General features: G+C 41.9%; 1 protein-coding gene across 1 annotated transcript in view; it reads right to left on the reverse strand.

Moving 5' to 3' along the window:
• ARAP2 (ArfGAP with RhoGAP domain, ankyrin repeat and PH domain 2) overlaps positions 1 to 25,316 on the reverse strand; it is a 250,653-nt gene that overhangs the window by 156,066 nt on the left and 69,271 nt on the right. The window contains exons 10-11 of the mRNA XM_069977501.1: positions 6,748 to 6,854; positions 3,918 to 4,117 (exon numbers count right to left, since the gene is read on the reverse strand). Of these exons, the coding sequence (XP_069833602.1) occupies positions 3,918 to 4,117; positions 6,748 to 6,854 (307 nt within the window). The remainder of the gene's footprint in view (positions 1 to 3,917; positions 4,118 to 6,747; positions 6,855 to 25,316) is intronic.

Raw genomic sequence — 25,316 nt, forward strand, 5'->3', positions numbered from 1 at the left:
TATAATTAATGTGTTAGAAATATGGCAGTTTTTGTAAACGTTTTATGACTGTCCAAACACAACCACATGTAAACAGTTGGAAAAAAACCTGACATTTTTTAAAAAAAATAAAGAAAACTCATAAATAATAGGCATGTTTATTATTTTTATGCCCGTACTCAATTCTTGATGCTTTTCTGTATTGTACACTGGTCAATTCCCAATAGACTTTAATGGAGCACATTATTATATTGAAAAAACGGACATATTTTTTCAATACATTTTCTGGCGTTTTTTACGTTTTTCTGGGTTTTTTTTTTACTGTCTGTGAGCATGGCCTTATAGTTAAGTTCATATGGGTTGGAACTGCTACAGATTTTCAGTTCAGTGGTTTTTCAAAGCACAAACTGCAAGAAAAATCCCTCTAGATTTCACAACATTCTGTAGACATTCATATGCAAATCATGCCCTTTTTTGCTACAGGATGGTGGATTTTAATGTGACATTGCATAAAATAAAATTCACAGTTAAATCTGCATTTACGTTGGATTTTTGAGTGGATATATTGTGAATTTTATTGCAAGCAGAAGTATTGCTAAATTGTGTCCAAATAATCACTATTCTCTACTTGATTTCACATCTCTGCGTCTCTTATCACCTCCGGATACATTGACATACTCATGTATCAAAGGTGTTACCACTTTGTCTTATAACTTTTTAAGCTACCTTTTTAAGCTATAGGTTTACAGCTACTTACTGGTGATGCAAGGAAATTGTATGATTACATATTGATTATATAAAGCAGAATGTCAGTATAAACAAAGAGAGATAATAGCTGTTGGTTTGCCCATGAGGAATGGTTGGGTAAGAAGGGATCAGACTACAATGATCAGGATTTATGAAAAGGTCAGAGTAAGAGACATTAGATAATGCATGACTTGGGTAAATATCACCTGGTTTGGCATATAAAAAGTTAATCATAATCAGTATGTGATATATATCAGAGAGTAGTCTTTTAGAATGACTGAAGACAATGACCAGATAATAACAGGTAGAAAACACAGAAAATATTTAAATAGCTTTATAATGTCTCTATTATGCAATGTCTTGACTATGGATGAATAAATAGAGATATGGTAATAGAGGTCTTGAGCGATTGCCCAGATAACAAACTCGTTCCTCTCTGTTTTTAAAAAGAGAAAATTACATCCGTTGTTTTGCTGTTTGGCCACCCATCATTTCGCTGTTTGGCCGGCTGTTGGTACTTATTCTAGTTTGGGTGGACTGCGGCCTCATCCACATGTCCAGTGTTTTTCACAGAGCATGATTTTGTCCGCTACGGGAAATACATTCAACAACTGTACATTGCATCCATGCGCTGGGTTGGGAGTGGGGGAGATGGCAGCCCGAAGCCAATGACAGGAGCTGGGGAGATGGCAACCCGGAACCAGTGGCAGGGACGGAGGGGATGGGAGCTGAAAGCCGGGAGTGGGGGAGCTGAGAGCCGGGGGAGCGGGGAGCTGCGAGCTGGTAGCAGGGGAGATGGGAGCAAGGAGCGGGGGAGATGAGAGCTGGGAGCGGGTGACAGCAGCAGGGGACATGAGAGCAGGGAGCAGAGGCAGGGCAGGGGGAGGCATCTGTGCCGCCATCTGCACTATGAACTGTCCTATTTTTCTGTGGTAAGGATCACTGCTCAGATGACGGCATGGATGGTGTGAATGCCCACATAGCATTTCATGGACCCTAAAATTGTCCATGGTCGCGGATCTGCGACCACAGACAATTTTACGGGACGTGTGAATAAGGCCTAATTGGCCTTTGGATGTGTCTTTAAATGAAGTCCATTGCATTTAATAGTAGAAACGGTCAATGGATGGTGAAAAAAGAATAATTGTGTGTAAACAACTAAAAAATAACGTACGTTATTTGCAAAAACGTCCAAAAATAATTGTCAAGATTATTATTTTGACGTCCGTACGGACAACATCCATTATTTAAAATACTGTGTGATCATTGGTGCATGCAGAGGAAAACCCTGATCTGGACCTGGCCACAGACAGGACTGGGCAGAAGGTGAGCATTTTTACACCACCACTTGGGGGCTGAGCAGCCAGGCATTCAGTGTACAGCCAACAGAAGAGAATCTCAAATAAATTTGGATTTTAATGAATAAGAATTTTCAATTAAATTTGAAATAAAAGTGAAATAAGAAATAATGTCAACATGTCAGTAATTTCATGTCTGTTAGACCTGAAGTGTGTGTTAGGTTCCTCTGAGTCTGCCCCAGCAGAATATAGAATTGAAGATTGTCCATTGCCAGTTTAGCCCGTTTAGAGCCATGAGGAGGTCAAGGTAATGTGTAGATCTCCTGATGCAGGAGAGAATTGGACTGTGATCTGTAACTAAGGCAGTTTTTGAGTAGTAGGAGGCTTAGTAAGAAATGGGCACGTACTGTGATAGTTAGATCAAGCCTCATTGAATCCAACAGTTTATGGTGTAGGCAGCAAGTTTGCGTTCTTTGTGAGAACTGCCTGTTTTTTTGTTTTTTTGCATTTGCATTTTGTGAGTAAAGTGATTGTGGGTCTGCATTGTAAGGTCTGTGTCTGTCCTTTTATTGTTGCACCATCTTCTCCATTGTGGCAGTCACCACCTAACCCTTTGCCTTACTATCACAGAGGGTTAATCACATCATAGCTTCATTCCTGAACCTCTCAGACATGTTAAGGTCATTGAAAATCCTCAGTCTTTTGGTATATTGATGGCTTTGTTATAATGAGAAAACCTATAGAGAGTAGGATTAGTCTGGTATGGGTTTTCCATGGATTGCACATGACACATTAGTTCCAGGGAAGGAAAATCTTAATTATACGCCATACAATTACATAGCTAAAATTGAAGGTCACAGCTCCATCAAGTTCAGCCTATAATCCTACTGTGTTGGTCCAGAGCAAGGCAAAAAACCCTATAAGACAGATGACAATTGCATCAAACTAAGGGGGAATTCCTTCAGGATTGCTCATAGCTGTATAATGTCTGTGATTTGATGAGAATAGATAGATTCAGCTTTGACCTTCAGTTCTATATGTGTCCACCTTTGTGTAGCTGTATGGTTACAGGGGGGTTTTCAGCCTGACAACACCCAACATGAGGTGTGATATTCATCAAAGAATGAGTTTGCAATGTCCTGCATATAACAATGACATTAAAGGGGTTATCCAATGAAAATCTTTTTCTTTGAAATCAACTGGTTTCAGAAAGTTGTATAGATTTGTAATTTACTTCTTTTTAAAAATCTCAAGTCTTGCCATACTTATCATACTTATGTCCTGTAAGAAATGTTGTTTTCTTTACAGTCTGACACAGTGCACTCTGCTGCCACCTCTGTTTGAGACAGGAACTCTCCAGAGCAGGAGATGTTTTCTATGGGGATTTGCTGCTGTTCTGGACAGTTTTTGTCTCAGACAGAGATGTCAGCAGAGAGCACTGTGTCAGGCTGGGAAAAAAATGCTATTTCCTGCATGACATAAAAATATAATTATAATTTTTAAATAGAAGTAAATTACAACTCTACATAACTTTCTCCAACCAATTGATTTCAAAGAAAAAGATTTTTGCTGGATAACCCCTTTAACGCCAATGAATACCTTACCTATGTGATGGATTGGATGGATACATTTCTTATGGCTAAATGGAAATATATGTGAAAACTATATATTGCATGGTCACTTAAGAGCTATAGCTACAATCTAATAGTTCCACTATATGGTGACGAGATTCAGCTAGTATGCGGGGACTGCAGTAGTACTTTTCTGTTGTTGCAATGTGATTTATTTCTCAGTCTTCTAAAGGAAGAGAAATGAAGAAGAGGAGACAATTCACTTAATAATAACAAAGAACTGAAAGCTATGGTAAAGCACAAAATCATAGTATTCATCTACCTGCACAGTCCTTGCAGATGACAACTCCGAGGTTGATGGATGCCCAGTCAGGATTAGGAGCCCGGCAATCTGCACAACTCCTGTTCGATTCATTGAACCAAATCTTTTCAGCTACTTCATAATCAGCAACCGTCTCTGCTATTGATTGCTGCAATGCTTCAATCCATTCTTGCTTCTCTCTTTCTGACTCTGCTGTAAAGCTAAAATATTTGAGGTATATTATGTTATTTGTTTAACTTTATGAAATGGTAGGTAGTGAAATATTGTATTCTATTAAAGGTAAAGGTTCACATTTGGATAATCTGTATCCATGTGCTATTTTAGACCATTTGGACATCATAGAGTGGGTTCGCAGTTTGGATTAGAGAAGCTGCAAAAAAGAAGCATGGAGTCACTGCTAGAGGTTTGTGTTACCACCTAAGCTTTCCTTGGCAAAAAAAAAAAGCTGATCATGGCAGCACAAAACCCTCTGAACCCCAATTAAAACGTTTGCAAAGAAAGACAAGGTGATATTGATGACTATATATATACACTGGTAACTTGGTTTAAGAGTGTTTTGGTTTAAGAGCTCACAGTTTTTCAAAATTCTGACTTGGTTTAAGAGCATTGCTTTGGTTTAAGAGCTCCCTGAACTGGGTGGGAGTGCGAGTATAGGAGAGGCATGGCCTGCACAGCGTGGTCTACACCCCTCTACTCTGACCCAGGAAGTCTCCCTCACCTTCCAAATCATAGCAGATCCACTTCAGGCTGGGGCTTGCATCAGGGGACAGGACTGTGGAGGTAATCTCTTCATAGCTGTAACCCCTCTCTCTCCAGACAGAGAGTGCTGCTATACTGTACGCATCTGCCCTGCTCAATCCTTCAAGCCCCCTGCAGTCTCTGTCAGCCCTTGTGTTTCCCATCCTCGCCATTACTGTTCAGTAACTTATATCACATATTCTGCTGTTTAAAATTGTTTGATTGTTTGTTTCATCTGTTTTAAATGTTATTCAGAATAATAAATCATTATTTTTGGGGTGTGGAACCAATTGTCTGCATTTCTATGATTTCTTATGGGAAAATTTGCTTTGGTTTAAGAGTGGATTTGGATTACAAGCACGATCCCGGAAATATATATATATATATATATATATATATATATATATATATATATATATATATATTGTGGCATGGTGGGGCTGTAAGAGGCAGTTCTATGCCTCTGGAGTGGGAATTGGAGTTCAGGTGAAGCTCCTGGTCCAGATACTCCACTCCAACTTTAGAGCTAATGAGGCTCTGAAACCACCTGGTGGAGCTCTATTAGAGACTCCCGAGGTTCCCAGGTGAAGACTCCCAGGGTGGGAGAACACAGGCAGTGCTAGGCCTGTGGGAGCTGCAGACAAGTCTGAGTGAGACCAGTGGAGCTGGTGATATTGAGCATTAGGCTCATAAGTGACAGCTAGGGAAGCTGTGGTGTTAGTCAGTGGCTAGACGGCCTAGGTTTTATTTTATTGGCAGTGTTGCCTATGTCTTGTGTTTTCTTTGAACGGATAAATAAAGATGACTGAGGTCAGTATAAAGCATACAGCTCTGACTGGACTGCAATTTGTGATGTGCCAACCGTCTCAGGCCCAGGAGATGGTGATCCCAGCAAGTGAGTAACCCCCAGATTGTCACAATATATATATATATATATATATATATATATATATATATATATATATATATTATATATATATATATATATATATATATATATATATATATATATATATATGTATGTATCTCACAGACCTCAACACATAGACTTTCACCTAAGCTGGCCATGTACATTATAATAATGTTGGCTGAACTTGTCAATTTTGGTGGGACAGGATGGCTATATAAAGTATACAGGGGTCTCCTAACTCTCCACTGATTGCAGATATGGGTGGAAAGAAAGATCAGAAAGGTGGATTTTGCTGTGCCCAATTCTGTACTTAAAAAGACTCTGTATCCACCGACCCACCCTTAAAAACCGGTAGTACCATCTGTTTGATAAGAGTAAATCTTGTCTTTTAAAATGTGCCTGGTGCCTTGGTTAGAGCAAAAAATGATCTTCAATTCTGCATCGCTGTGTCATACTGGTGTGCCCTAAAGTGTATGTGTCTCGGGTCTGCAGCGCCTCTATTTCCTTCCCACCCTCCTAATCTTTGGAACACCCCCATGCTAGATTTCTATTCATCGCAAACTGTGTGTATACCTCATTTCTTTTTGTTATGATTACAAAATGGCTTTAGAGCATTTGGCGCACAGTGCCATGCACATTTAGCAGTGAACAGTCAGTTTGGAAATTGAACAATCCACTGGCACAAACAGTCTCTACGTCATGAGAGACTATTATATGCTGTATAAGGTATTGGCTTCCACTTCATCTGAGACATTAGTAGGCTCTTTGGGACAGGTACGCTGTGCCCAACCCATGGAATATATGCAGCTACTCGAAACAAAGACAGAGATCCTTCATGCATCACAGGCTTACTTCTAAAAACTTGCTGAATCTGTGGTTGAATTGGTTGGTTTACATGATTTCACGAGCAGAAGGTTCACCAGAATATATACAGTGGAATTAAAGTAGTTGCCAAAAGAAGTATTTCTGATCGACTATACCCAAGGAATACAAATATGCTTCATATTAAAATATATTCAATTTTCAACATTTTGTCTCTGGAGTCGTGTGCTGCTTATGTAACAAATGTTAACAAAATGTGTGTATACCTGTACAGGGACAATATACCTGATCAATATACATTATATGCGCATAAGATAGACACACCTAAGACAGATTACAATATAATGGCCTTGACCTTACCAAAAGGTTCGAAAAGGTGTTATGATCTCGAAATTCTTCCGGTCTGTATTTTTTAGAGTGACCATTGTCAATGTGATGTCAGTAATTGCGATCCCAGTACTGAAATGCTAGAAAATAGAGGAGTAAGACTGATCAGGAACACAAAAGGTTTCACAAAGGCAATAAAAAAAAAAAAAAAAAAAAACATTTTTAATTAACAATAAAACTGCACAAAGTAAATGTTTGACATAATTTAGTGTAAAATATTTGATAATAAATCCACAACCTAAACTCATTAAAGTGTATGTTTAATAAATGTTACTATAATAGGAATAATTTTTTTTTATATAAATGTTATTTACAGGGAAACAAAATATTTTCACTTACTGTATACCGATTTATTATAAAAATGTATATGGTGTCTTTGCACATCAGTTTCAGTGAAGTGAGAAACAGCCACATTTCAACAGTTATATTAAAAAGCTAGAAAAACCAGACACTGCGATTCTACTGAAACGAACTAATAGCTGGCCATACAGATGTCCAAGAGATATAATACATGGAGTGCACGGATTTTGACAAGATCAAGCTACTACTATGTTGTATTGGGACCTCCCAACTCAGGGATGTTGGGGAAACAAGAATTTGGCATGCTGGACTTTAACCTGATCCTATGCCCCTGCCAGAGATAAACTACTGCCAGAGGGATAAGCAAAAGTTTTTGTTTAGTGTTTTCTTCTATTGAAATAAATATTCACACAATGCTGAGCATGTATGCTTATAGCGGGGCCGGTCTTATAGCTATTGGGCAAATAAGTGTTTGTTAGAAATCAATTTTCCCATGTAAAATAATTAGAATCATGGGAAATATCTTGCAATAGCATTGCATTACATGTACAGGTATCTGGATGATGGTAGGGTAATTGCTAAAAGCATTCAATGCAGAGTTTACCAATAACAAACAAGAAAAAAAGCACAAGCATTAAAGGTAAATACAGAGAATGTATTGGCAGACACAATGGTTTAAGTTTAAATACACTTTATTTGCCTTTTGGCCACATACATAGAGTTTACATATAAAATTAATATTCATAAATAGTATTTTTTAACCCCTTGCCTCTAAAGCCTGTTTTGGCCTTAATGACCAGGCTCATTTTTCAAAATCTGACCTGTCTCACTTTATGCGCTTATAGCTCAGTGATGCTGTAACGTATGCTAGCGATTCTGAGATTGTTTTTTCGTCACATATGGCACTTTATATTAGTAGCAAAATTTGGTCACTACTTTGTGTATTTTTTGTGAAAAACATCAAAATATCATGAAAAATTTGAAAATTTTGCATTTTATGAACTTCTGAAATTCTCTGCTTCTAAAAAAGCAAGTCATAGCACATAAATTAGTTGCTAAATCACATTACCAATATGTCCTCTTTATTCTGGCATAATTTTGGAAACATATTTTACTTTTTTAGGGTGTTACTGGGCTTAGAAATTTATTAGCAAATTATCACATTTTGTGAAAATTTCCAAAACTGATTTTTTTTAGGGACCAGTTCTTTTTTTAAATGGATTTAGAAGGCTTGTATACTGGAAACCCCCATAAGTGACCCCATTTTGGAAACTAGACACCTTAAAGAATTAATCTAGGGGTATAATGAGCATTTTAACCCTACAGGGGCTGGAGGAAAGTATTCACAATTAGGCCGTAAAAAAATTGAAAATTTAAATTTTCAAATAATATAAACGTTTAGATTAAAGTTTCTCATTTTCAAAAGGAACATGAGAAAAAAAGCATGCCAAAATTTGTAACGCAGGTTTTCCTGAATACAACGGTACCCCATATGTGGGCGTAAACCACTGTATGGGCACACAGCAGGGCTCAGAAGGAAGGGAGCGACAATTGGCTTTTTTAATGCAGATTTTGCTGAAGAAGTTTCTGAGCGCCAGGTGCGTTTGCAGAGCCCCTGTAGTGTCCGCAGAATAGAATCCCCCCAAAAGTCACCCCATTTTCGAAACTACACCCCTCAAAGAATTCATCTTTGGGTAGGATGAGCACTTTGACCCCACAGGTATTAGAGGAAAGTATTCAGAATTAGACAGTAAAAATGAAAAACACGAAATTTTCCAATAATATGTTTGTTTAGTTTGAAATTTCTCAATTTCACGAGGAACAAGAGAAAAAAAGTACCCCAAAATTTGTAACGCAGGTTCTCCTGAATACAACGGTACCCCATATGTGGGCGTAAACCACTGTATGGCCACACAGCCGGGCTCAGAAGGGAAGGAGCGCCTATTAGCTTTTTCAATGCAGATTTTTCTGAAGAAGTTTCTGAGCGCCAGGTGCGTTTGCAGCTCCCCTGTAGTGTCCGCAGACGAGAAACCCCCCATAAGTCACCCCATTTTGGAAAGTACACCCCTCAAGGAATTCATCTTTGGGTGTGGTGACCATTTTGACCCCACAGGTATTAGAGGAAAGTATTCAAAATAAGACAGTAAAATTGAAAAACTAGAATTTTTCCAATAATATGTTCGTTTAGTTGGAAATTTCTCAATTTCACGAGGAACAGGGGAGAAGCTGCATGCCAAAATCTGTAACGCAGGTTCTCCTGAGTAGAATGGTACCCCATATGTGGGCATAAACCACTGTATGGGCACCCAGCTGGGCTCAGAAGGGAAGGAGCGCCAATTAGCATTTTCAGTGCAGATTTTTCCGAAGAAGTTTCTGAGCGCCAGGTGCGTTTGCAGCGCCCCTGTAGTGTCAGCAGAATAGATCCCCCCCAAAAGTCACCCCATTTAGGAAAGTACACCCCTCAAAGAATTCATCTTGGGGTGTGGTGACCATTTTGACCCCACAGGTATTAGAGGAAAGTATTTAAAAGTAGAGAGTAAAAAAGAAAAACTCAAATTTTTCCAATAATATGTTTGTTTAGTTTGAAATTTCTCAATTTCACGAGGAACAGGAGAGAAAATGTACCCAAAAATTTATAACGCAGGTTCTCGTGAGTAGAACGGTACCCCATATGTGGGTATAAACCACTCCATGGGCACACATCAGGGCTCAGAAGGAAGGGAGCGCCAATTAGCATTTTCAGTGCAGATTTTGCTGAAGAAGTTTCTGAGCGCCAGGTGCATTTTTTAGTGCACCTGTAGTGCCAGCGTATTAAAATCTCGCCATAAGTCATCCCATTTTGGAAAGTAAACCCCTCAAAGAATTCATCTTGGGGTGTGGTGACCATTTTGACCCCACAGGTATTAGAGGAAAGTATTCAAAAGTAGACAGTAAAAATGAAAAACTCGAATTTTTCCAGTAATATGTTCCTTTAGTTGGAAATTTCTAAATTTCACGAGGAACAGGAAAGAAAACGTACCCCAAAATCTGTAACGCAGGTTCTCCTGAGTAGAACAGTACCCCATATGTGGGCATAAACCACTGTATGGGCACACAGCCGGGCTCAGAAGGGAAGGAGCGCCAATTTGCTGGAGCAAAACTGCAGCTAGAAACAGTTATTAGAATAGCGCAGTTACTAAAATACAATAAAAAAATTAGATTACAGGTAATGTGGGGTGGTTACGGGTAATCTGGAGGTGGTTACGGGTAATCTGGAGGTGGTTATGGGTAATCTGCGGTGGTTACAGACAATCTGGGGTGGTTACAGGTAACCTGCTGTGGTTACGGCCAACGTGGGGTGGTTACGGACAATCTGGGTTGGTTACGGATAAACTGAAGTGCTTATATGTAATTTGGGTTGGTTACGGCAATCTGGAGGGGGTCTTTGGCAATTTGGGGTGGTTAGAGGCAACGTGCGGCCGTCAGTGGCAACATGCGGCCGTCAGTGGCAACGTGCGGCCGTCAGTGGCAACGTGCGGTGGTTACGTGTAATCTGGCGTGATTACGGGCAACCTGGGGCGATTAGGGGCAACGTGCAGTGGTTACGGGTAATCTGGTGTGATTACAGGCAACCTGGGGCGGTTAGGGGCAATGTGCGGTGGTTACGTGCAATCTGGCGTGATTACGGGCAATGTGCGGTGGTTACGGGCAATGTGCGGTGGTTACCGGCAACGTGCAGTGGTTACGGGCAACGTGCGGTGGTTAAGTGTAATCTGGCGTGATTATGGGCAACCTGGGGTGGTTACGGGTAATCTGTTGTGATTACATGCAACCTGGGGTGGTTAGAGGCAACGTGTGGTTGTTACGGGCAATCTGGCATGATTACGGGCAACGTGCGGTGGTTACGGGCAATGTGTGGTGGTTACGTGCAATCTGGCGTGATTTCGGCCAACCTGGGGCGGTTATGGGCAACGTGCGGTGGTTACGGGCAACGTGCGGTGGTTACGGGCAATGTGCGGTTGTTACGGGCAACGTGCGGTGGTTACGGGCAATGTGCGGTTGTTACAGGCAATGTGTGGTGGTTACGTGCAATCTGGCGTGATTTCGGCCAACCTGGGGCGGTTATGGGCAACGTGCGGTGGTTACGGGTAATCTGGGGGGGTTAGGGGTAATTTGGGAGTAAACTGCAATTATTACTATAATAAAAAGTGTGTGTGTTTTTTTTTTGTGTGTTTGTCACTTTTTGTACTTTACATATTCATTTTCACTATATTACTATGATTACTGTGATATTTTCTATCACAGTAATCATAGTTTAGTGACAGAGACCAAATTGGTCTCTGTCACTTTAAATTTTCAGAGCTGGATGCTTCTGGCGCACATGCGCACATCAGAAGCAGCCAGGACACCGAAGAGGAAGGAGCTCCAGGATCAGGTAACGTATAATGGGAAGGGCGGGTGACTGGGGGACGGGGGTGACTGGGGGGGTGGGGGGCGACTTGGGGGGGGGCACGGTGACACTTTTTATCCCCTGTCACCAATGATTTATGGTGACAGGGGATAAAAAGTGCCGGCAGCACTGGGAACAGGCGATCGGCGGTATATAGTATATACCGCCGATCGCCTGTTCCGGGACCCCACAGGGGGGTCCCCGATCACTGCCCCATGCTCTCCGCTACCTCCGGTGGCGGAGAGCATGGGGCTTTGATCATTCTTTCATTTCCATCCCTGCGAATAAACATCGTTTATTCGCAGGGATGGGGGCGGCCATCTTGGATCTGATGGCCGCCCGGGGAGGGAGCGGGTTAGTGATCGGGGCACTAGGGGGGCTGATCTGGGGTCTGATTATTACATTTTCATCTCCCCCCACCGTGGATTCACGGTGGGGGGAGATGAAAGCTGTCGGCGGCGCCGGTACCGGAGATTGCCGGTATAATGTTGATATCGGCGATCTCCGGTACCGGCGGCAGTGGAAGGGGGGCCAGGGGACACTGTGACAGTGGCGGCGGGAGGAGGCAACGTCTTGCAGCCTCCTCCCGCCGCCCGATCGGCGGCAAACACCACATCTCCCCCATAGACGCTGCGGTCGCATCGACCGCGGCGTTTATGGGGTTAACTGCCCGGGGGGAGCGCGGCTCCCCTCCGGGCAGAGGCAGCAGGGGGATGTGGTGTGATCCTGCCTCCTCCCGCTGCCCGATCTCACTTACGGGCTGCGGGGGGAGGCAGGAACAACATGACGTTTGGGGAACGTCATGTTGCATTAAGTACCTACTTTACATGACGTTCCCCAAACGTCATTTTGCGGCAAGGGGTTAAGGTTTCTTGAGGACAAGAAATGTTATACATATGGCTGGGGGAAGGCATACTCAACTGCCCCGATCCCTTGTAGCATATGTGCTGATTCTTTTGATTCCTGGTTTTCTCATCACCTTGCTGGGTGCTGATGATGTGTTGTCCCCATAGGAACTGGCCCATTCAGTCAATGGCTATGTTCACATGACGTTCAAAAAAAGAGAAAAGGCGTCCTATTTTTCTATTTGAATAAAGTCCGCTTTTGCTGTGATTTAGTTGACTTCAATGCAATGAATTGAAGGACATCATCTGGGCGGACATCAAAGTAATGATCATGGCAATTATTTTCGGAGGTCTTTTGCAAACAGCAGACATTATTTTTCAGTTGTTCACACACAGTATTTCTTTTTTGCCTGTCCTTTTACCGTTTTTACTATTAAATTCAATGGACTTTTCAATTAAACACACACCCAAGGGCAAATTATGATCTACACCTATAAATTCTAGATTCTGTTATCAAGAAGATCAATATCCAAACCATAGGTTTCTGGATGATTATTGCTTATAGACTCAACACCTATCAATACATCCAGAATAAATAAAGAAATCACATGAGAATTTAGATATGTATGCCCAAAACTTTATTGAAAACATCGCAAAAAAAGGGGGGAAGGAAAGATATTAAAATCAAAACCTGGGAGGTGGGAGACCATACAAGAGGACAGGTATATGTTAACAATAAAGTGCAAGTGCAAATATTAGGTATAAATACAGTAACTTATTCCAGCCAGGTTGTAAACCAAAATTTGTATATAAAGTGCAAGTGCTAAAGTATATAAACCACCGGCTGTATAAGCTAAATGTTCACCATATGTAGGCACATGCACGCAAACAAAGTTACCCGGGGATGGAATCCCTAAAGCCTCAGGCCTCCCACCTCACACTCCAACGTTGTTTCGCTGTACCGCATCCTCAGGGATGTTAATGTAATAAGCCCCTGATGTCTATTGGATGGCTGGATACTCATACCTGCATCGTGTTACATGGCGGCCATCAGCGTGGAGGCCATCCCCGGAGCCGGATCATGGGCGGAACCAGAAGTGACGCAGGGAGTAATACACCGTACGTCAGATCCCCTTCACATCACATGATCCAGCCACCATCGGGGCATGCGTGCTGGGCTGCACATGATGCGGTCGCCATCTTAGACAAAGGTCTTGGGCAAAGGTAAGGGCTACACACGGAGGAGCATAACATGGGGTGCCAAATAATACAAAAAATGTAAATCACTTAATAAATAGCAGCAATCATGGTTATGAAGTTAGAGTCCTATCCGTGTGTGGGCAAATTAGTCCACCTAACTTAGAATAATGTGCCAGCAGCCATCATTGCACCGATGAGCGGCCAGACAGCAAAATGTTGGACATCATTTTTTTCTTTTCAAAAATGTAAAAAAAAACGTAGTGGGAGAGGAAAAAGATAGTGGGAACATAGCCAATCACCGGCTGCAGTGGTGTCAATTATCTGCTGAGAATTTTAAAAGATACAATGCTATATACCTGAACCAGGTATTTTAGTCTCTCAGGATAAGAGAGATGTGATATACACACTATCAGAAGTATAGGACTTGTATATCTGTACTGCAAGTTTTGGTTCCGTGCACCCTTTTCTGTCCAATGCCTAATCTATCTATTTTTCGCCCTCTCTATATTTCTCTCTCAATCACTAGATTTTTCTTCTATCCGCTTTCCTAATCTTTCCTTTCCTTTCCCACAATATCTTCTCAGTAGTCTGTAGTACACAACAGCAGCTTGCTTCCTCTCTCTCCCTCTACACACTGCGTGGTGCGGTCATGTGACTGCTCCTTTTAAAGCAATACCGACGTCACACAGGGGGTGGGCTAGTACAAGATCCCTGATGGAAGAATGCTGATTGGATGTGTTCCGGGAATCATGGGAACACTTCCTGCTTTCTAGAACAGCGGCTGCCATTTTAGAAAGAAAAAAAAAATAAGAAATCAGAGCGGATTTCCAAAAATCTGAATCCGATCGGACTCGGATTTTGGGGAAAATCTGAACCGGATCCCATACCAGGCGAACCGGTTCGCTCATCTCTACTGGTAATCTACAAATGTCTTTCTTCACAGAACAACATCTACTAGAATAATTACATTCATCCGTGTTTACCTTTTTCTGTACTAAAATGCATACATGTTTTATGTCTTGACAGAAGTATCACAGTAGATACATAGAAAAAAGGAGTAGATAGATAGATAGATAGATAGATAGATAGATAGATAGATAGATAAAGTAGATATTTTTATAAGCATCTGTTAAAATATCTGCAGATTAATGGAAGTATGATGATTCCTGCTCTGTTATTGAACTGTTTCAGATTCATCTTATTCACAAGATTTGTATCTTCAACTTTATCTCCCAGAATAGAAAATCCACAATCTGGCAGCACAATGCTCAGTGACAGGCTCAGTGTTTTCTGAAGAACACATTTGCTGTCACTAGATCTCAGCAGGTGGGACCATGTTAATCTAATGTGACACTACTTGATAACACAATGTTGGCTCACTGCTGCTCGAGACAGCAGATATCAGCTGAAAAGGTTTGGTTTCCAAATATGATCTCAAACAAGTTTATATTTACATGTTCCTTTAAACCTGTTCCATGTTAAAAAAAAGTATTGTGCATTTACAGCCTTAACGGGCATATTATATATTGAAGATGGAAAAATGTTATGCCATCTCCAGCAGTATAGATATTAAAGCAAGACCTATTTGCTATAGCTGAATAGGAGAATTAATTTCCAAAGTTTTAATCCTTTACTTAATTGGTTAGAAAAACACAATTTGGGTCATTCATAAAAATGTGTGCACATGGTGCACTTTTTCAACTTTTTCGTTGCCAAAATTACAATATAACAGAAGCTGTTTTACAGCTATTTTTATATTGTGCATTTGACCTGTGATAAAAATTATATCTTGAATTGGATCTAACTGCTATTCAAGCAGTTCCAAACTGTCAGAGAGCTGTTAGATCAAGGAGACACATGGTACCTTCGATATATATATGTAAAAAAAATGAACGTGTACACTGAACACTGAATGTGTAAATGAGTCCGTAGTGGAACTAAAACAAAAAAGTTTGATAAAGTTTTAAAAAGTATATAGAATAACAAATATTAAAAGGAAACTTGCTCTTTTAAGGGGTAGTCCGGCGGGGGGGCATTTTTTCCCTGACACCGGGGAGTAGGTGGCTGAGGGAAACAACATCCACTCACCCCTCCCCCCCCCTAGATTCCAGTGGCGGGTCCCGCATCACGGCGATCCGGTCCCCGGACGCTTCCTGGTGTCTAACGCGCGCCCGAGTCGATACGTCTCAGGTCCGCTCAGCCAGTCAGTGACAGAGGCGGGATCTGAGCTTGAAACGGATCCCGCCTTCATCACTGACTGGCTGAGCGGACCTCAAGGCCGCGTCAGTCACCAGGAAGTGGCTGGGAACCGGAGACCGGAGCGCCGCGATGCGGGACCCGCCGCTGGAACCGGAGAGGTGAGTGGACATCGTTTCCCTCAGCCACCAACTCCCCGCTGTCAGGAAAAAAAAATGCCCCCCTGCCGGACTACCCCTTTAAAGAGCAAGTTTCCTTTTAATATTTGTTATTCTATGTACTTTTCAAGACTTTATCAAACTTTTTTGTTTTAGTTCCACTACAGACTCATTTACATGTTCAGTGTTCACTGTACACGTTCATTTTTTTAGTGCACCCCCAATCCGTATATTTTGTGGATCCTCGAAAAATGGTCATAGCTAAATAAAGGTGATCTGTATTTTTTGCGAACTTTTATGGAAGTAGCATCCATAAAATGGCAAGAAAAGCAGATCCCATAGACTTTTATTGGCTAGTTGTTTTGCAATTATGGTCCGCACATGTCCTATATTTTTACACACACTGGTTTGTGATAGAGATGAGAGATGATCTTAAAAAATAGAGGATGTAGTACCTGCCTACACCACTAGATGTCACTCTATCAATTAGAACTTACCCACAAATAAAATTGTATACGAATAGAGAAACACAATGGGCTTAATTCATAAAAATATATAAAGAATTTATATTGTATATAATAGGTACCAATACACAAACAATTGTAACCAATATAAAATGAAGTTATTTTAAAAATTTTTGACCCCAATAAAAATACATATAAGAATGGTGTCAGCAATGCGGTATTATACCCATAACGATTTTCTAAAATGGGAATATAGCTATAAAGTGCATAGAATCATATACTCATATACCCACTTGGCTGTCTTTGTTTATATGTGGAATGATATTGGGTCAGTACTAGAACAGTATATGATTCTATGCACTTTATAGCTATATTCCCATTTTAGAAAATCGTTATGGGTATAATACCGCATTGCTGACACCATTCTTATATGTATTTTTATTGGGGTCAAAAATTTTTAAAATAACTTCATTTTATATTGGTTACAATTGTTTGTGTATTGGTACCTATTATATACAATAAAAATTCTTTATATATTTTTATGAATTAAGCCCATTGTGTTTCTCTATTCGTATACAATGTCCTATATTTTTGCATAGTGGATTATTGATTCTTAACCCTTTCATGTCAGTAATACGTACAAATACATTCCTACTGCACATACCCTGTGCAGTAGGAATGTACATATATGTTCCTGACACTGCAGCGGTCACGCAAACATCAGTGTCTGCATGGCTGCAGGGAACTAGATCACTCAGTGATAGAAGCTTCTCCTATTACTGAGTACCTTAAACGCTGTGATCTATAGTGGTAGTTTAAGGGGTTAATGACAGGCAGCTGCTTGTTACTACCCTCGGCTACTGGGCTGATGTATGCGGGGCCGCTCGCACTTATACCGAGGCTTGTACCGACGGGCGGGGGTAATCAGTACATGCAATCTAATGAATGTTTTACTGTGAAATATAAGTTGTTGTTTTTTAAGTGTAATAAAAAAAAGCTTTTAAAAGTATTTAAAAAAAAACCTTATAAACCCCCCTCCCAATAAAAGTTTAATATACCATTATAAAAATAAAAATATTAAAAATAAACATATTATGTATCGTAGCGTTCAGAATTGTCCGATTGCTAATTTTTTTTAATTATATATCAGAATTTTTCTTTTTTAAAAAGCTATCGAAATTTTTCTGTTATACCCATATGATATTAATAAAAAATCATATGGTCATGGCACAAAAAATGACACCCCAACCAGCCCTTTAGGAGGAAAAATAAAAGCGCTATGGCTCTTAGAAGGTGGGGAGTAACATTGCACTAATTTGGCCTGGGCATCTGTGCATCAATGGGCTCGGTCTTGAAGAGGTTAAACCATGGATAGTGTGAATAGCCCAGTAGATATCAATGGGCCCTTAATTTGTCCATAATTGCAGGTTGGCAATTATAGACAACGTTACATGTGACTAAGGCCTAAGGAAACACATACTTTTTTAACCGCTTGCACTTGAAACTGCAATACTTCTGTGTTGTGGTGTTTTATCCTTTTATCATTATCCTGGCGCATGTCATGAAGAGACGAACCAATTCAATTAGTAAATTAACATCACTTTATTTTATACACATTGACACAATAAAGAAATGGGTTTCTTAAGTATCCATAATATACATTTATATAAGTGGCTCATGGATAAGCATGGTGCTGTTTCTAAGGGTAAAAAAGTAGATCTTTTATTGTAATTTCATTTTTGTCCATTGTATTGTGAAGCATGGTAACCCGCAACATATGATAAAAGATTGTCTATACCAGTGGTCATTGTTCTTGTTAGAACGTGGCAACATACAAATATCAATTGTCGCTGTAACACTTATATTTCTTAAGGGTATTGGGGGGGGGGGGGGTTCTACTTCACGATTCCTTTTAATAGCTGCCTCTATCTTTTACGTTCTGATCGGTAATGGATTTTGTGGAGGGGTGATATGAGGATTGCACATGCTGACGCATGAAACCTTGGTGCGTCCGATTAATAATGTTCTTTTCAGTCAGCCATCATGAATCCATTCACAGCATCAGCAACAAGGCAAGCTGTGTTTCTGTATTACATACATATATTTTTGCTGAGCTTTGGCGCTAGCGAGAATTTTTTTTTCTCCTGTCAATATAAAATAGAAGGGAAAGCAGACATTATTCCAGTAAGAGCCACTGTCCCTTGAAATGTGAGGCACAAACAAGGCTCACGCTGATGAGCACAGCATGCATCTAGGGACTGGTCAGAGATACTTCAATGGCTTAAGAATGGCTTTGCTGATTAGATTATATCGCCCTATTATTTCCTGCTCAGGAAGATTAAACAGACTGACCTAAAAAACTGGCTGGAAATTCTTTCCAGTGTCTTGAGTCCCAGTGTTAAGCAATAAGAAGCGACCTGACAGTCTTGTCTGTGAAAAAGATTGAATGCAGCAACCCATTGTTATTGTCCCAGCAGATGGATGATACAAGTTTTAACAAGAGGCTGCTGATTTCCATCTAAACTGTGATTACACCAATTTAACATTATGTAGAGAGCAGAGCGGTATGTAAAATATGAATTCTTCTCCGTTCTTCTTACAAGGCTCTATTTGATTATAGGGTTAGTCATATAGCGCTGCCAATTCCCTATATTCATTCAATTATTTATTATTGGAGTAGATTATTCCGTTATGTTGTGAACGTATTTGATTTCTTTGATTCCTTCCTTTTTTTTTTTCATCTTCACCTTCCAAGAGCCATAATGTTTTTATTTCCCACCAGCCTACACATATAATGGCTGCCAAACAGGTGATTCTGTACATAGCCCTTGTCCCTTTAAAGTGTTGTTGACTTTAGGGCAGAAGGCACTACACATATAACTACAGGCTCTTGTGATGTAAATCTAGTATTAGGTATTCTAAGTTCTCCCAATAAAAGCTCATTCACTGTAAAATATGTAAAAATACTGATGGTCAAGATCTGGGTGCCCAGTTATTTCTATTTTGCACCACTTGGAGCTATTTTAAAGTTTCTATTGATTTCGTTCATATCCGTGCTATCAGAGAAGAGCTGAGCAATGGCGAATAAGAACCAATAGGCATAACATATTCATCTTGGCATCCAGACCCCCAATAATAAAAGTAAAAAAAAAAAAAGAAAATATCAAGTAACTATGACAGGCACCCTTTAAGATACCTGCAGGTTAGAATCTATCTTTATCACTTCCCAAGCAAGAGGCTACAAAGTCATTCTTGTTTTTCCAGCACACCAACAACTGCAGGGGTGTAGCGAGGGGGGAGCAGGGGGGGGGAAGCTGCCCCGGGTGCAAGGCTAGTGGGGGTTGCAAGCCTCCCTGCACACACCCGCCCCCTCTGCAATGCCCATTCTTTATCAGGCAGGGCTGGTGTTACAAGTGGCAAGGAAGGAGCAGGGCCCAGCACTTGGTGGGGGGACATTGATGTGGAGTCATGGCCCCTGACCCTGTCACACATTACAGACAGACCGGAGACTGTACAGTGGAGAGAAGCAGCGCCTCTGCCCCACCCCCTAGGATTCTCACACACAGCCTCCTGCACTGTATGCTTCTTCCCTGTGTCGGGACACAGGAGGAGGGGAGACTGTCTGCAGCTGTGAGCAGGTCCTGGAGCTGAAGATTTATTTCATTATGTGGACCCTCTCTGCAGAAAGGATAAGTCTATATGTGTGTACAAAAAGTATGTATGTATTGTCCATGTGTGTGTACTATGTACAGTATGTATATATTTATGTGCTCTGTGTATTGCTCTGGGGGGGGGGGCCTCCCCCACTCCCATTGCCTGTCCAGACAGCCATAGGATGATGCTTCCTGTGCTCAGTGGGCCCCCAGCTGCAGCAGGATAAATACAAGGTTTTCCCGGGTTTGCCCAACTCTGAGGAGACAGCCCCGGCAAAACCATGTCCTGGGTAGTCCCAGGAAGCTCTACCCCCTTCCGGCGTTTGCAATCTCACTCAAGCAGAGCAGGGAGAGGAGTCGCTGGGGCACTAGAGGAACCTTACAGCTGAGGTAAGTAAAGCTGTTTTTTGTTTTAAATACAGATGGAGGGGCTGGAGAATAATAAGGGAGGTACAGGTATGCTGATGAGGGGCAAAAGGATGAGAGAAGTACTACTATGATGATCGAAGGGCAGGAGGATGAAGGGGGAAGAAGGATGATGAAGGGGTAGTAATATGATGGAGGGGCAGGAGGATGAAGGGGGTGGTAGTACAATGGGGTAGGAGGACAATAGATGGGTAGTAATATGATGGAGGGGCAGGAGGATGAAGGGGTAGGAGTATGATGGGGTAGGAGGAGGATGGATGGGTAGTAATATGATGGAGGAGCAAGAGAATGAGAGGGGTAGTAGTATAATGATGGAGAAGCAGGAGGATGAAGGGGTAGTAGTATGATGATGGAGGTGCAGGAGGATGATGAAGGAGGTAGTAGTATGATGATGGAGGTGCAGGAGGATGATGAAGGAGGTAGTAGTATGATGATGAAGGAGCAGGAGAATGAGAGGGGTAGTAGTATGATGATAGAGGAGGATGAGAGGGGTAGTAGTATGATGATGGAGGTTCAGGAGGATGATGAAGGAGCAGGAGGATGAAGGAGTAGTAGTATGATGGATAATATGGTCAGTAACAGTGTGATAGTATGTTAAAAGGTACAGTATGGTGATAATATATATCACTGAGCCCCTACATAACTATGTATTCTGATCTCCCACAAAGCATTCAGTGTACAATACACCAAGAATCCTCCAGGTACAAATACATACATATATGTATGTGAGTCTGGGTATTGTCCATTTGTGTGCACTATATATGCGTGTGTTTGTGCATTTATATCTTTGTATATCAATACATTGTGCATATTTGTGTAATATATATAGGTACACATTCAGGCTATGTTCACACTACGTAAATCTACGGATGTAGTTCTCGCCGCAGAACAAGAGCCGTAGATTTGCGGGGTGGAACATAGCATTGTTTGCTATGGGATCCCGGCCGGAGCATACACATATCGTATACGCTCCGGCCGGTTCTCATGCGGCGCCGCAAACAACTGACAGGTCCAATATTTGCGGACGGAATTCAATGAATTCCGTCCGCAGAAGGACCTGTCAGTTCACACAGTGAAGCAAGCGGCTACGGCCGCTTGCTTCACTGTGTGCTATGGGAAGCTCTGATGCGGGCGTGTGCTGATGCGCCCGCATTAGAGCTCCACAGAGGAAAGATCATCCGGCCGGTACTTAAGTACCGGCCGTGATGATCCGGGCTGAGACCGGCCGTTCCGTGACCCGGCCGGAGTCACGGAACGGCCGGTCTCATCCGTAGTGTGAACATAGCCTTAATGTGCACTCATTTACAGTGTGTGTGTCTGCATATTTACCTATGTAATGTGCATTTAGTCTGTGTGTGAATATACAAGTGTATAATCAGTGTTGAGCTGCCTAAAGGAAACTTTCTGTACTATGTACTTTGCTGCTTTGGGGCAGTTCCACATTTAGGGTTGTAATATCACCGGTCTATCTGTGGCTGGGCAGACCTGTTCCCTCTATCTCCCGTCAATTTCCTGATATATATATATATATATATATATATATATATATGTATTTGTCCTGTCACAAATACAGTATCTCAGCAGATTTCTTTGGCTTTATATACCCACGACAGATTCTACGTTACTCTGCGAGCGTATAAACTCCTGTCCTACTTAACCCAGTGCTACCCAGCTAATACATTACCGGTCCATACTCCTGCTTGCTTCTCCGTCTCCCTGATGTCCCATCAGTGGACGGGTAAAGTATTCTCCTGTCAGCAATGGGTTAAGGTGAACGGAGTTTACATACTTGCAGTGAAATAAAAATTCAGCTGAGAGTATGTAAACCCATTTAGACTGACACTACCTGGAATACACAGTGGATTTCCCGCTCTGCTGCAATACTGTACATGCTTGCATTTTTCATTACGCTGCGAGTATGTAAAGCCCCTTCCCACTTAACCCACTAGTGCTGGTCTAATATGTTACCTGTGCTCCTGCTGGCTTCTCAGGCTCCTGGCTCCCTGGCATCCCGCTCAGCCAATCAATGGGGGCAGCGGGACAGAACACTGATTGGCTGAACGGCGTAACAGCACCCTGATTGGCTGAACGGGACACCAGGGAGCCCGGAGCCTGAGAAGCAAGCCCGGATGGGACCGCAGAGGAGCTGCAGCAGCTTTGACAGTGATTACTATCTGGCTGCTGAATGCTGAACATTATAATGTAGAGGGTGGACTGTGTGAGTGCAAGTACAGAGAAGAATTCTTCCCCCTAAACATACAGAAAATGTTTCTTACCTGTGCCCCACATTTCCAATTTGTCCATCCTCCTTCTCCTCTAGAGTCTTCAGTCACCCCGGTAAACTACTACACCTTTGGGTTACACAGTGTTTTTGGCTATGATAGGAGATGTGTGACTATAAATTGCTGTATTGCTATAAATGGGCACCGTAACAACAAATAACTAAACTGAATGTTTGCCCAGGGTACAGGAATGGCTAACTACACCTCTGAACAACTGCGTACAAACTTGGCACAATAATAGTAAAAAGAGAATCTTTGACATGTGACAGTGACGTTTTAGAAAGTTTTGAAAGGTGGGGGGTGTCGCCCATTCAGTAGAGTGATTTGGTAGAAGAAGAAGGGCATCCCCTTATGGGTCCACACAGGCAGGGGGGCCCTGAAGATTTCGCCAGTTAATGCTGTTTGAAAAAGGTATTTATTTTGCGGTCACACTTAACAGATGTCTATTGGCTGTGGTGGGCCCAGGGTGAGCACCCAGTATGTGCAGGCCCCCTGCTCCCGGGGCCCTTTCAGCTGCTGGGTGCTGTGCCCATTAAGTTAAATACGGCAGTATAATTGACAAAGCGAGGAAAACATTGGCTTTCTACCCTGCCAACCACTGTTGTGACAGCAAGAGGCCGCTCCCTCTTTTAGAGCTGCAGTACACAAGTGACTAGTGGCGTAGCTACAGCGGTCGCAGAAGTCACAGCCACAACCTGGCCCGCCAGCCAGGGGGACGCAGCAGACTGTCCCTGTCTCCTTATCTCTAACTGTTTATTTATTACAACAGGTCAGGTTTAACCCTTCTACTGGTCTTCTGCTGCTTTTGTAACAGAAGTATCTGGAGGAAAACAGTTAAAGAGTTAAACCTCACTTGCTGTAATAAAAGCCGCAGATAAGGAGACAGGAGCAGCCAGAGAAGAGAGGGAAGTGTATTATGTGTCCCTAATACACACTACACATGTGATAGCAGCACGTCCACCTCAGAGCTATCCTTTAAGGGTTTCTGTCAATGAAGAAAAAAGTTTTGACATCTCTCTGATGTGTCCATAATGTCTCTATGACATGTCAAAGGTTTTTTTTATTATGACAGGTACACTTTTAGCATCCCACACCACCCCATCAGAGATGCTGACATATAGTGTGGTGTAGTGCAGCAGGCCCCATTCACTTCACTTGCCATAATGTAGTCAGCTAGAGATTGTTTGAGCCACTCTCCACTGATGCATACAAATTTACCTGGACTCAGTAGTGTAGTATGCAGTGCTATTGTGTCCTGTTAAATTACTGCATTATTACTATATGTGGCATTACTATATGTGGGCTCACAGCAGGGGGCAATATTACTATATAGGGGCACAGCAGGGGACATTATTACTATATGGAGGGCACAGCAGGGGACATTATTACTATATGGGGGGGACAGCAGGGGGAATTTTTACTTGATGAGGACACAGCAGACGATATTATTAATATATAGGGGCAAAGCAGGAGGCATTATTACTATATGGAGGGCACAGTAGGGGAAATTATTACTATATGGAGGGCTCAGCGGGGGCATTATTAATATATGAGGGCACAGCAGGGGACATTATTACAATATGGGGGCACAGCATGGGGACATTACTATATGGAGAAATAGCAGGGGGCATTATTACTATATGAGGATACACATGAGAAATCATTACTATATGTGGGGGCACAGCAGGGGGGTATTACTATATGGGGCAGCAGGGGACATTGTTATAGGGGGCACAGCAGGGGGTATTATTATTATATCAGGGCACAGTAGGGGGCATTATTACTATATGAGGATACAGCAGGGACATTATTACTGTATGGGGGCACAGCAAGGGGCATTATTACTATAGTGGGCACAACAGAAGGCATTATTACTATATGGAGGGAACAGCAGAAGACATTATTACTATATGGGGCAGAGAATGGGGCATTATTACTATATGTGGGCACAGCAGGGGACATTATTACTATATGGAGGGCACAGCAGGGGACATTATTACTATATGGAGGGCACAACAGGGGACATTATAACTATATGGAGGCACAACATGAGGCATTATTACTATATTGGTGCATTATTACTATATGGGTGCACATCAGGGGGCATTATTACTATATGGGGGTACAGCAGGGTGGGGGGGAGTCGAGTGGCACTGTGTGGGGGGGGGACAAGTTCCCTCCTTGCACCAGGGCCCATGAGACATTAGCTACGCCCCTGCAAGTGACATCACTTGTGTGCTTGCATAGCAGGGAGAGAGTTAATGCCAGAAGACTACAGACTTTCAGCCGCACAGCAGGTAAGTAAGGCTTTTTTGTCTTTCTCTGTTATGGGGTTCCTATGGGGGTTGTAGGCTAACTTCTCGGAAGGATGTTAACTACCGGGTTTGCGGTATGGTAATTGCTAACTAACTGACAGGGGGTTCTTAATTTTGAGAAACCCCTTGGCACAGAGGACGGGCATCATCAGAATTGCACTGGCAGAAAAAAGGCCAGTAGGTACCAGAGTTTTTATTTTTTTGCTTCCCATGAGCACCTTATAATGCTGTATAAAAATATCTATGCAGCCCATAAGAGCCTTCGACTTATCAT

This window comes from Dendropsophus ebraccatus, chromosome 7 (genome assembly GCF_027789765.1).
Source record: "Dendropsophus ebraccatus isolate aDenEbr1 chromosome 7, aDenEbr1.pat, whole genome shotgun sequence".
Classification (NCBI taxonomy): Eukaryota; Metazoa; Chordata; class Amphibia; order Anura; family Hylidae; genus Dendropsophus; species Dendropsophus ebraccatus.